At 37.8% G+C, this 13,725-nt stretch overlaps 1 protein-coding gene across 1 annotated transcript; it reads left to right on the forward strand.

The window, feature by feature from the left end:
- The first annotated feature begins 2,190 nt into the window (after positions 1-2,190).
- Positions 2,191-3,511, forward strand: LOC119260801 (pyruvate dehydrogenase E1 component subunit alpha, somatic form, mitochondrial-like). The gene has a single exon (XM_037529881.2). The coding sequence runs from the start codon at positions 2,272-2,274 to the stop codon at positions 3,445-3,447; it is 1,176 nt and encodes a 391-aa protein (XP_037385778.1). The 5' UTR covers positions 2,191-2,271; the 3' UTR covers positions 3,448-3,511.
- The last annotated feature ends 10,214 nt before the right edge of the window (positions 3,512-13,725 follow it).

A 13,725-nucleotide genomic window follows, 5' to 3' on the forward strand; every position in this document is an offset into this window, starting at 1 on the left:
ATTTATTTATGCATACAAGAAATGGAGTAATACGCCCCAGGGGAGTGGGGAGAGGATTCACCAGAGAGAGTGGGGAGCAGAACAGGCAGATCTACTGTAAAACATGCTGAGGGGAGCAGAGGGCGAGACAGGAGAGGCCTGCAGCACCATGTGGGTTGCTCCCTGGCCAAGATTGAACTCAGCAGTGGCTGGCTATAGCTTAATAGCGCTGTCTTAAAATCTGTGCCACCAAGGAGGCCCTCAATCAGTACATTAGTGGAGTCTTTAGGGTGTTCTATGTACATTATTATGTGTTCTTCAAATAATGATAATTTTATTTTTTTTTCCACATTAGATACGTTTCAATCTTTCTTTTGTCTCATACTCTAGCTAGGATTCCAATAATAAGTTTAATTGTAGTGGTGAAAAATGGATATGCTTTTCATGTATCAGGTCTGAGAAGAATAATGTTTAGTTTTTCACTATTGAGAATGATGTTATATGTGGGTTTGTCATATATGGCGTTTATTGTTTTGAGGTATGATTCATCATCTGTCTTCAGTTTCTCAAGGATTTTCATTAATGGATTTAAGCCTTATCAAATGTTTCTCAAGTATTTTGATGTGATCATATGTTTGTATCTTTCGTTTATTAATGTGGTAAATGATGTTGATTAATTTTCAGATATTGAGCCATCCTGTTGTCTCGGAAGATATCCACTTGATCATGTTTGTATAATCCTTTTAATTCATGTCAAATTCACTTTGCTAAGATTTTTTTTAAGTTTATTTATTCATACATGCAAGAACTGGGATACAGGTCTAACACATGGGAGGGTGAGAGGATTCAACCGAGACAGAGTGGGGAACAAAATAGGCAGACTGACTGAAATAAACTGCTGAGGGGAGAGCGCGGGCGAGACAGGAGAGGGTCAGCCATGCCAGGGGATTCTCGCCAGCCAACAGGCATCGAACCTGTGCTGCAGAGCCTGCGGCACTTCAAAGCGCTGCACTCAATCGCTTGCGCCACCAGGGCAGGCCCCTTTGCTAAGATTTTGTTGAGAATTTTTGCATATATGCTCATTTTAGAAATTTGGCTGTACTTTTCTTTCTGTTGTTTTCCTTGTCTGTTTGGATATGTTAGCTTCACAAACATTGTTTGGACTATTCCCGCTTCTCCACTTTTGGAAGAATTTTTTTTTTTTAAGATTTATTTTATTTATACAAAGACCGGGTTATAGCCAGATGCGCGGAAGGGTGAGAGGTTTCCAGAGACAGAGCGGGGAACAGAACAGGCAGGCCCACGAAATACACTGCTGAGGGAAGCAGGGCGAGACAGGAAAGGTCTGCTGCCATGTGGGTTGCTCTGAGGCTGGTGGGGATGGAACTGGCACTGCAGAGGCTACTGACAGCTTCACAGCGCTGCACTCAACCGCCTGCACCACCAGGGAGGCCCCATTTTTTGGAAGAATTTGAGATAGATATAAACTCATCTCTGATAATTTGGTAAAATTCACTAGTGAAACCATCTGGTTCTGAACTTTTTTGGAAGGAAGACTTTTGATTATTGTTTCAATTCCCTTGCTGTAACTGGTCTGTTCAGGTTATCTATATCTTCACTAATCAGTCTCAGATGGTGACATATTTACAAGGATTTTTCCAGTTCTTCTAGGTTGTTCAACTTTTTAGCATACAAATGGTCCAAATAATCTCTTATGATCCTCTGAATATGATCCTGAATATGATATCCTTTTATGATCCTGAGATATCTTGTGTAATTTTCCTGTCATTTTTGATGTTATTTGTTTCTGATTTCTCCCTCTTTAAATTTGTGACTGTAGCTACTTTATTGAATTTTTTTAAGATTTATTTATTCATGCACACAAAAACCAAGGCACAGGCTGGATGCGTGGGGCGGGGTAAGAGAATTCACCAGAGACAGAGTGGGGAACAGAAGAGGCAGACTGACGAAATACACTGCTGAGGGGAGCAGCAGGCGAGACAGGAGAGGTCTGCTCGCCATGTGGGCTCCTCTAAGTCCAGCAGGGATCCAACTGGCACTGCAGAGGCTGCACACAACTTCACAGCGCTGTGCTCAACCGCCTGCACCACCAGGGAAGCCCCGCTGTATAAATTAAACTACCCAGGCCTGTGGGGAGTGGCAGGGGTGGGGGCCTGGGCGTGGCTCTTTGTTCTTTGTGACGTCTTGAGTGTTCCGAGAAGCTGGGAGACTTAATCACAGGACCAGTCAGCGCAGATTTTGACTCTGAGACCTGGGAGAACAGCACACTCCATGAGGAAGACGCTTGCTGCCGCTGTCTTCCGCGTGCTATCGGGTGTCTCCCAGAAGCCGCCTAGCAGAGTGCTAGTAGCTTCCTGTAACTTCTCCAATGATGCTACATTTGAAATTAAGAAATGTGAGCTTCATCGGTTGGAAGAGGGTCCCCCTGTCACAACCGTGTTAACCAGGGAGGATGGGCTCAAGTACTACAAGATGATGCAGAGCATTCGTCGAATGGAATTGAAGGCAGATCAGCTGTATAAACAAAAATTTATTCGTGGTTTCTGTCACTTGTGTGATGGTCAGGAAGCTTGTTGCGTGGGCCTTGAGGCTGGGATAAATCCAACAGATCATGTCATCACATCCTATCGGGCTCATGGTTTGTGCTATGTGCGTGGAATTTCTGCTCGAGGAATTCTTGCCGAATTGACAGGAAGAAGAGGAGGTTGTGCTAAAGGTAAAGGTGGCTCAATGCATATGTATGCCAAGAATTTCTATGGGGGTAATGGCATTGTTGGTGCTCAAGGACCCCTGGGAGTTGGTATTGCACTGGCCTGTAAATATAAGGGAACCAATGAGGTCTGTTTGACTCTGTACGGGGATGGTGCTGCTAATCAGGGGCAGATAGCTGAAGCTCACAATATGGCAGCTTTGTGGAAATTACCTTGCATTTTCATCTGTGAGAATAACTTCTATGGAATGGGGACATCTGTTGAGAGAGCAGCAGCCAACACTGAATACTACAAGAGAGGAAATTGTATCCCTGGATTAAGAGTGGATGGAATGGATGTTCTGTGCGTTCGGGAAGCAACTAAGTTTGCAGTTGATTTTTGCAGATCTGGAAAGGGGCCCATACTAATGGAGCTGCAAACATACCGTTACCATGGACACAGTATGAGTGATCCTGGAATCAGTTACCGAACACGAGAAGAAATTCAGAATGTAAGAGAGAAGCGTGATCCTATTATGCTTCTCAAAAATAGAATGGTAAACAACAACCTTGCCAGTGTTGAAGAACTGAAAGAAATTGATGTTAGTGTGCGGAAAGAAATTGATGATGCAGCCCAGTTTGCTATAACTGATCCTGAACCAAATTTGGAAGAGCTAGGCCATCATATCTACAGCAGTAATACACCTTTTCTAGTTCGTGGCACAAATCAATGGATCCAATTTAAGTCTCTCAGTTAAAGGGAGCCTGAACATTAATTTGATTTTAGTCCAAGGATCTTCACCAACTTGGAGGAATAAAATCCATAAAACATTAAGTCTTGTAATTTTTTATTAAAAGAGATTAAGAGATTATGTATGAGATTAAGAAATTAGGAGAATGGGCCTCCCTGGTGGCGCATCGGTTGAGCGCTGGGTTGTGAAGCTGCCCGCAGCCTCTGCAGCGCAGGTTCAATCCCCGGCTGCTCCGCGGCCACTGGCGGAGAGTCCCACATGGCGCGCAGACCTCTCCTGCCGCCCACTGCTCCCCTCAGCAGTGTACTTCGGTCCTTCTGCCTGCTCTGCTGCCCGCTCTGGCTCTGGTGAATTCTCTCACCCTCCTGCGCCTCCGACTGTACCCAGCACTTGTATAAATAAATAAATAAATAAATCTTAAAAAAAAATAAAATAAATTAAAAAAAGGAGATTAGGACATTAAGATGTATGATGTACCTTCAACAGGGAGATGTACACTGGTGCATTAAATAATCCATCACAGTTAATCATTTAATATGTTGTTAAAAGAAACTGAGACCATTTCAATTTGTCAAGAGAGTGGGTATACCTGGATTGCAAATCAGGCAACAATAATCCCCAGGTAATTAGGAGCCACTGATACAATGAGGGGAAGAAGTTTTTAAAAGTAAGCAAAGTTAGAAAATTATTTATGGGCCTTCCCTGGTGCCGCAAGTGGTTGAGCGCAGGGCTGTGAGGCAGGCTGAAGCCTCTGCAGCGCCAGTTCGATATGGGCTGGCCAGCGAGGGGCCCACATGGCGCGGCAGACTTCTCCTGCCTCACCTGCTGCTCCTCTCAGCAGTGTATTTAGTCAGTCTGCCTGGCCTGTACGCTGGTTCTTGTATAAATAAATAAATAAATAAATAAATAAATACATCTTAAAAAAAAAGAAAATTATTTATTTGACTGTAGCTTAAGTGGTTGCTTTATATGGGAAGCCCAGTTGACTGTTTTGATAAATTATTTGTTCCTTTTTTTTTAGATTTTGAGCGTATTGCCTGGTTTAAATTTTGGTTTGTTTATGCAGGAGACCAAGCCATGGGAGTTACATTAGTCTGATTGTCTCTTTGTTTAATTACTGAAAGCAGTATCTTGTACATTATTTTCAATTTATGCAAGTCTGAAGTAGGAAAAACATAGGATTATTTAACTTCCCAAGTTGTTTGCTATAATAGTTCTATTTGAATTTATATTATTTTACTATATGCTCTTATGTAAAGGAAAAATAGTTTTTCAATTCTTGTTCCACCCTGCCACAATTTGTGTATAAAGTCACTCTCTTGAGTTGATTTCAAATCACACTCAGTTATCAGGACCCCTAAATCTTCTTCACCACTTACAATAGATTAATTAGCCATTAAAATGGCTACTATAAAAGTATGTATATACAGACACATGTGCACATTCAATATTGATGCTGAAGCCTACTTACCCTTTTGTTCCTCCAATGCAGTATGACATTTCAAGGGGCTGGGGGAGACACAAGAACTTTTCTTCATGTACTTTATTGAAATAATTTTAGTGTGCCAACTTAAAGGGAAAATATGAATAACTGCATTTTTGCATTTTGCTTTAACCTTCAAGTTTAAGCTACTCTAATTTATACCATTTTTGTCTTCCATACTTTATTTATGTATTTTTATGGGTTGGATATTTAAAAGAAATATGTTGAAAAATTCAGATGGAGAAATTAAGTAACAGCCATGGTGACATAAAAGGAGTTAAATAGAATGGGTGACAGTAAACTCTGCCTTATTTGAACATTCACAGATAGTTTTTTAAAAGGAATACTCTAACTTGGATTACACAGGTTAATTTTACCAACTGTCCATCATGTCAACTAGTCATGACCTTGTGAAAGCATTTGTACTTGGTTATATTTAACTGATGGCATGAAATCCTATTGAAAGTGATGCATGACATAAATTACTGAGATCTGATGAAGTCAGAAACCAGAATTTGCCTATAATTATTTGTAGAAAGTAGCAAAAACAATTGTTAAATTGCTAAAACTGCAAAAATGAAAAATGATGTAAGAATTATATAAAATAAAATATTAAAAAATATTCAAAACTGATCTCAAACATTTTTCAAAGAGTGAGGATGATGTTAATTATACTTATTGTGGTGATAATTTCTTATATACCTATATCGAATCATATTGTAACTCAAATATAACATCATGTTATGTATAAATTGTATTCCATTTTTAAAAAGGTTGACATCTTTACAGCATCTGCTTCTACAAACAGAAGCTAGATACTTTCTAAGAATTCTAAAAAAAAAAAGTATATGAACATATGTATACATACAGGCAGACTTTATTGTCATACTTTCTTACAAAAAGTTTAAAGCAAGTAATATAACCTCAACTTTCTAAATTCAGAAAGCAGAGAAAAGCTTTGGTTTGTTTATAATGCAGGTTCAATTCAGAAATACCTTAACTGGATATCTTCCATTAAAAACATAAAATGTACATCATAAGACATTCAAAATAATCACAATATTTGAATGAAAATTTTCTTCAAATTTTTATTTTGAAGTTTTTGTTTCCATAAACTTGAAAATGGAAGAAGAGCTGCTCAAGTTTTTTTATTTTAATTATTTGTTTTTATATTCCCCATACAATTGCACCAGCCTTATTTGACTCTTAACTTACCTTCCCCCCTACCCCCCATAGTTTGTCTCTGGTTTATAGTTGTTTGTTGATTTTGATTTTCACTTTCTTATAGTTATTCTTTCTACGGGTCCCTTATTTAGGTTTTCTAGATTCCTGCTATGAGTGAGACCATCCGGTATTTTTCTTTTTCTTTCTGGCTTATTTCGCTGAGCATGATCCCTCCCAGCTCCATCCATGTTGCTGCAAATTGCATGTGTTTTTCTTTTTTGATTTCTGAGTAATATTCCATGGTGTATATGTACCACATCTTCTTGATCCAGTCATCTATTTTTGGGCATTTAGGTTGTTTCCAAAGCTTAACTATTGTCAATAGTGCTGCTATAAACATAGGGGTGCAGGAGCCCTTTGGGATCAATGTTTCTGTGTCCTTTGGGTAAATACCTAGGAGTGGAATTGCTGGATCATATGGAAGCTCTATCTTTAGCAGGTTGAGGAATCTCCACACAGCTTTCCATAGTGATTGGACCAGTTTGCACTCCCACCAACAGTGCAGGAGAGTTCCTTTTTTTCCACATCCTCACCAACATTTGTTGTTGCTAGTTTTTTTAATATGTGCCATTCTCACTGGTGTAAGATGGTATCTCATGGTAGTTTTGATATGCATTTCCCTGATTACAAGTGATGTTGAACATTTTTTCATATGCCAGTTGGCCATTTGCATTTCCTTTTTGGAGAAGTTTGTTTTTAGCTAATCTGCCCATTTTTGGACTGGATTATTTTCTTTGCTTTTGTTGAGTCTCATCAGCTCTTTGTAGATTTTTGTGATCAGTCCTTTATCATTAGTGTTGTGTGCAAAAATGTTCTCCCAGTCTGTGGGGTTTCTCTTTGTTTTGGTTATTGTCTCTTTTGCTGTGCAGAAGCTCTTTAATTTGATGTAGTCCCAGCTATTGATCTTTGCCTTCACTATCACTGCTTTGGGTGATGTGTCTGTAAAGATGTCTTTGAGGTGCATGTCATGTAGTGTTTCGCCTATATTTCCTTCTATGTATTTTATGGTTTCAGGTCTTATGTCTAGTTCTTTAATCCATTTTAAGTTGTTTTTTGTGCATGGTGTGAGGTAGTAGTCAAATTTCATTCTTTTGCATGTAGCGACCCAGTTTTCCCAGCACCATTTATTGAACAAACTTTCTCTCCTACAGTGCATATTCTTTGCTCCTTTGTCAAAGATTAGTTGACCATAAATCTGTGGGTTTATTTCTGCGTTTTCTATTTGGTTCTATTGATACCTGTGTCTGTTCTTGTTCAAGTTATTTTTATATATAACATATACACATCATTTAAAATGGTTGTTTTTATTATGAATTCTTTTAATATCATTAAAAATCAAGATACAAATGTTTTATTAAAATTGAAACCATCACTAAACTAAAATACAAAAATATCTTTTTCTTGTTTTTATTTTAGAGGATAAACACATTTGTCACAATATACATGTTCAATTCCACTAAAACAGGGAATTTTAATGTTTTTATATTTAAAAAATGTCTAGTCTGTGTATATATTTTGGAACGATAATCATATCATTGATTGCACATAATTCTGTATGCTACAAAACCAAAAACAACCACTCTACTGTTTTCAATTAGGTCAGACAATAAATTAACAATAGCACTTGATTTAGCAAACTGTAATTCAGAGAAGTGTAGAAAACCAGTAGTTGGAATCCATTTCCTGTTTATAATATTAGTTAGTCTATAAAGGTAAGCAATTGTGCATATTTTATGAAAGGAAAAAGCTTTAGAAAGGGAATATTTGGAAGTACTACAATTATATTTATTTTAAAAATTGATGTATTTGCCTATCTAGTGTAATGTACAGAGCAGGCATTAGTAAAATTTAACCTGACAATTTATTTGCAAGCGAGACCTAATTCTAAAAATATGAATTATAGAACATATCATGAATAAATCCTGTTGAAAATGAAAAATTAATTTTTTTTTGCTTAGTTAGTTTTTCAACCTTCACCACTATCTAATTGCATAACATTTATATTAACTTAAAGAGAAAAATCTATTACCATTTCTGGTCACTACCATTTCTCCATCTTTTTTTTTTTTCAGCTTTTACTTTCTTTTTTTTTTCCTTTTTTTTAAATAATAAATTTTGTTTTTATATTCCCCCATACAATTGCAACCCCCCCATTCTGACCCAATCCTCCCCCTCCCCCCCCACACCCCAAAAAGTGTCTCTGGTTCATAATTTTGTTGATTTGATTTCACTTCTTATAGTTATTCATTTTCCTGGTCCCTTATTTAAGTTTTCTAGATTCCTGCTATGAGTGAGACCATCCGGTATTTTTCTTTTTGTTTTTGGGCTTATTTCACTGAGCATGATCCCTTCCAGCGCCATCCATGTTGCTGCAAATTGCATGTGTTATCTTTTTTGAATGCTGAGTAATATTCCATGGATATATTGTACCACATCTTCTTGATACAGTCATCTAATTTTTGGCATTTGGCTGTTTCCAAAGCTAAGCTATTATAAATAGTGCTGCCTATACACATAGGGGTTGCAGGTGTTCTTTGGAATTGATGTTTTCGTGTCTTTGGGTAAATACCTAGCAGTGGAATTGCTGGATCATATGGAAGCTCTATGTTTAGTAGGTCCAGAAATCTCCACACAGCTCTCCATAGTGGTTGGACCAGTCTGCACTCCCACCAACAGTGTAGAAGAGTTCCTTTTTCTCCACACCCTCGCCAACATTTGCTGTTGCTATTTTAATATGTGCCATTCTCACTGGTTAAGATGGTATCTCATGGTAAGTTTTGATTTGCATTTCCCTGATTACAAGTTGATGTTGAACATTTTTCATATGTCTGTTGGCCATTTGCATTTCCTCTTCAGAGAAGTTTCTTTTTAACACTTCTGCCCATTTTTTGACCCGATTATTTTCTTTGTTGTTGCTGAGTCTCATCAGCTCTTTGCAGATTTTTGTGATCAGTCCTTTATCATTAGTGTTGTGTGCAAAAATGTTCTCCCAAGTCGGTGGGGTTACTTCTTTGTTTTGGTTATTGTCTCTTTGCTGTGCAGAAGCTCTTTAATTTGATGTAGTCCCAGCTGTTGATCTTTGCCTTCACTATCACTGCTTTGGGTGATGTGTCTGTAAAGATGTCTTTGATATGCAAATCACGTAGTGTTTCACCTATATTCCTCCTATGTATTTTTATGGTTTCAGGTTTATGTCTAGTTCTTTAATCCATTTTGAGTTGATTTTGTGTATGGTGTGAGGTAGTGGTCAAGCTTCATTCTTTTGCATGTAGCAACCCAGTTTTCCCAGCACCATTTATTGAACAAACTTTCTTTGCTCCATTGCATAGTCTTTGCTCATTTGTCAAAGATTCGTTAACCATAAATCTGTGGGTTTATTTCTGGATTTTCTATTCGATTCCATTGGTCTGTATGTCTGTTCTTGTTCCAATACCATGCAGTTTTGATGATTATGGCTTTGTAGTAAGTTTGAAGTTGGGAGTGTGATGCCTCCATTTCCTTCTTTTTTTTTTCAGTAGAGCTTTGGCTATTCGGGGTTTTTTGTGATTCCATATGAATTTCATCAATAATTGTTCTATTTCTTTGAAGAATGACATTGAAATTTTGATTGGAATAGCATTGAATCTGTATATTGCTTTTGGTAGGATGGCCATTTTAATAATGTTTATTCTTCCAATCCATGAGCAGGGGATGTCTTTCCATTTCTTTGTGTCTTCTTCTATTTCTTTTAAACAGTTTTATAGTTTTCTTTGTATAGGTCCTTTACCTCTTTTGTTAGATTTATTCCCAAATATTTGATTTTTTTTGTTTCATTACTTAAAATGGATTTTTTTTTGATTTCTTCTTCTTAGTTGCTGTTGTGTATAGGAAGGCTACTGACATTTGCATGTTATTTTGTATCCTGCCACTTTACTGAATTGATTGATGAGTTCAATGAGTTTTTCTGTGGAGTTTTTAGGGTTCTCTATTTATATTATCATATCATCTGCAAATAGTGATAGTTTGACTTCTTCTTTCCTATTTGGATTCCTTGTATGTCTTTCTCTGTCTTATTGCTCTGCTAGGACTTCCAGTATTATATTGAAAAGCAGTGGTGAGAGTGGTTATCCTTGTCTTGTTCCAGATCTTAATGGAATTGCTTTCAGCTTTTCACCATTGAGAATGATACTGGCTGTTGGCTTGTCATAGATGGCCTTTATGATGTTGAGGTACTTCCTTGTATCCCAAGAATTTCAAGGGCTTTTATCATGAATGGGTGTTGCACTTTGTCGAAAGTTTCTCAGCATCTATTGATATTATCATATTGTTTTTATATTTCTTTTTGTTGATATGTTGGATAACGTTGATTGATTTTCGGATGTTGAACCATCCTTGTGTCCCTGGAATGAATCCTACTTGGTGGTGGTGAATTATCTTATGGATACATTGTTGGATTCTGATAGCTAAAATTTTATTGAGGATTTTTGCATCAGTGTTCATTAGGGAGATTGGCCTGTAGTTTTCCTTTTTTTGTGTTGTCCTTATTCGGTTTTGGTATTAGTGTAATGTTGGCTTCATAGAACGTGTTTGGTATTGTCCCTTCCTTCTCAATTTTTTTGGAAGAGTTTGTGAAGGATAGGCACTAATTCGTCTCTGAATCTTTGGTAGAATTAATTTGTAAATCCATCAGGTCCTGGGCTTTTGTTTTTGGGGAGGTTTTTGATTACCATTTCAATTTTGCTAATTGTAATTGGTTTGTTTAGGTGTTCTATTTCTTTATCTAGCTTTGGGTGATTGTAGAGTTGTAGGAATTTGTCCATCTCCTCTAGATTGTTGAACTTGTTCCATATAACTGTTCATAGTAGTTACTGATTATTCTTTTGATTTCTGCTGTGTCCGTTGTGATTTCTCCTCTTTCATTGATGATCCTATTTATTTGTGCTTTCTCCCTTTTTTCCTTTGTGAGCCTGGCTAGGGTTTTGTCTATTTTATTGATTTTTTCAAAGAACCAGCTCTGGTTTCATTGATCTTTTGGATTGTTTTTTTAGTTTCAATTTCATTTATTTCTGCTTTGGTTTTTATTTATTTCTTTCTTCTACTGGTTTTGGGTTTTTTTGTTGTTCTTTTTCTAGATCTCTGAGCTTCGAGATTAGGTTGTTTCTTTGAGTTCTTTCTTGTTATTTGATGTGAGCTTCTATTGCTATATATTTTCCTCTTATTACTGCTTTTGCTGCATCCCATACATTTAGGATATTGGTGTCCTCCTTGTCATTCAATTCGAAGAATTTTTAATTTCTTCTTTGATCTCCTCGTTAGTCCAGTGGTCTTCCAGTAGTGTGGTTTTTAATCTCTATGAGGTAGGAACGTTCCTTGACTTCTTTTTATGGTTTATTTCTAGTTTGATGCCTTCATGGTCAGAAAAGATGGTTGGTATGATTTCAATCTTGGTGTATCTGTTGATGTTTGTCTTGTGCCCCAGTATGTGATCGATCCTGGAGAATGATCCATGTGCACTTGAGAAAGATGTGTACTCCGTTTTTTTTTTGGGTTTAGTGTTCTATAGATCTGTTAAGCCCAAATGCTCTAGGTCCTTATTTAGAGCTTTAGTTTCTTTCCTTATTTTTTGTCTTGTTGATCTATCCATTGTTGATAGTGGTGTGTTGAAGTCTCCCACTACGTATGTGTTTTCTCTGATGTCTGTTTTCAGAGAGGACAACAGTTGTCTGATATATTTTGGTGCTCCCTCATTTGGTGCATATATGTTAATGAGTGTTATTTCTTCTTGAAGTATTGTCCCCTTGATCATAATGTAGTGACCATTGGGGTCTCTTTTTATTTTTTTTTGAGTTTGAAGTCTGTTTTATCTGATATGAGTATAGCTGTTCCTTCTTTCTTTTTTGGTCCATTCGCTTGTAGGATTGTTTCCATCCTTAACTTTGAGCCTATTTTATCTTTTGTAGCTAAATGTGTTTCCTGGAGACAGCAAAAAGTTGGGTTTTGTTTCTTAATCCAGGATGCAACTCTGTGTCTTTTTATTGAAGAGTTTAGTCCATTTACATTTAGAGTTAATATCGATATGTTAGCATCTGTATTTGCCATTGTGTGTGTCTTTCCTTTGATTTTATTTATTCTTTTAATAACTTTTTTTTTTTTTTGGTCTTCTTTCATTGTTATTCGTCCCTCTGAGGTTCTGGCTTTAGGATTCCTTGTAGTATTTTTTGGAGAGGGGGTTTAGTCGTAATGAAATTCCGGAGTTTCTGTTTGTCTGGGAAGGTCCTTATTCTTTCTTCATAGAGGAAGGAGAGATTTGCGGGATAGAGTATTCTTGGTTGGCATCTGTTTTCTTGGAGTTTGTTGACTATGTCCCTCCACTCTCTCCTTGCCCATAGTGTTTCTTCAGAGAAATCTGATGTCAGCCTGATCGGTTTCCCTTTGAATGTTATCTGTTTCTTCCCTCTTACCAGCTTCATTATTTTTTCCTTGTCCTGGATTCTTGGGAGCTTTACTATTATTTGTCTTGCTGTATTTTTCCTTTCGTCGTGGAAGTTTGGTGTTATTCTTGCTTCTTGTATATCAATTTTCAGCTGTTCTTCGCATTTGGGAAGTTCTCTTCAATTATCTCCTGGAATATTTTCTCTGTTCCTACATCTCTCTCCTCTCCTTCTGGAATTCCTATAACTCTTATATTTCCTTTCCTCATAGAGTCAGATAGTTCCCGAAGTCTTTCTTCGTTCTTTTTCCTTCGTACTTCTCTTTCCTTTTCTGTTTTGGTTCTTTTTATTTCTGTGTCTTCAAGAGTGCTTATTCGTTCTTCCATTTCATCTATTCTGCTTTCATTGCTTTTCCCAGAGTTCTTTAGTTCCTCCATTAATTGTTTGATCTCCTGCATTTCTTTTACTTCCCTCTTTAGGGACTCAATTTCATTCTTCTGACCATTGTTTTCCCTCTTTAGGGACTCAATTTCCTTCTTCTGATCATTGTTTACCTTTATGGCTTCTGTCACTTTTTTAATCATGGCAATTTTAAATTCTCTTTCTGGAAGGCTCAGAAGTTCTTCCAAGTTACTGTCGTTGCAATCTGGGGGGTGGTTTTCTTTTTGTGGTGTGCTTCTTTCCTGAGGAGTTGTTAGGTTGTGTGTGGTTCTTATACTCCCTACTGTCTGTTTTCTAATTTGTCGTATGCATTGGGACACTGTGTTGCTCGGACTGGCCGGCATCTTGGGTGAACTTCTCCGCTCCCCTCTGGCTCCTCCAGGAGCCATCTCTGGCTTCTGGGGGGGGCTTTCTGCTGGTTTTAGGCAGTCTTTACTGAAGAAATGTCCCTGATCTAAAATGGCGAAGCGGGACGCAGTCCCTGTGCATTCGGTCTCAGGCATACTCTTCTGCGCGCCCGGTTTGCCCCGGACGTTGGTGCCCGCTCCCCCTGTGGGCACAGACTGCTGGTTGGAAGGGGCCTGGCGTGGGCTGACTTCCCAGCTGGCTACTGGGTCCTCCAGAAGCCTTCTGCCCTTTTCAAGAAGTCTTTTCTTAAGAAATTTCCCTGTTCTATGGGGTGTTAATGACTTTTTTTTCTGGTCGCTAGGTGGCGCCAGAGATCTC

This window comes from Talpa occidentalis, unplaced genomic scaffold, assembly GCF_014898055.3.
Source record: "Talpa occidentalis isolate TD23 unplaced genomic scaffold, MPIMG_talOcc4v2.1 talOcc4.6, whole genome shotgun sequence".
NCBI classification, from domain to species: domain Eukaryota; kingdom Metazoa; phylum Chordata; class Mammalia; order Eulipotyphla; family Talpidae; genus Talpa; species Talpa occidentalis.

Bases quoted from the DNA above. Each gene is read 5' to 3' on its own strand.
- LOC119260801 (XM_037529881.2), top strand. From the start codon at position 2,272: ATGAGGAAGACGCTTGCTGCCGCTGTCTTCCGCGTGCTATCGGGTGTC.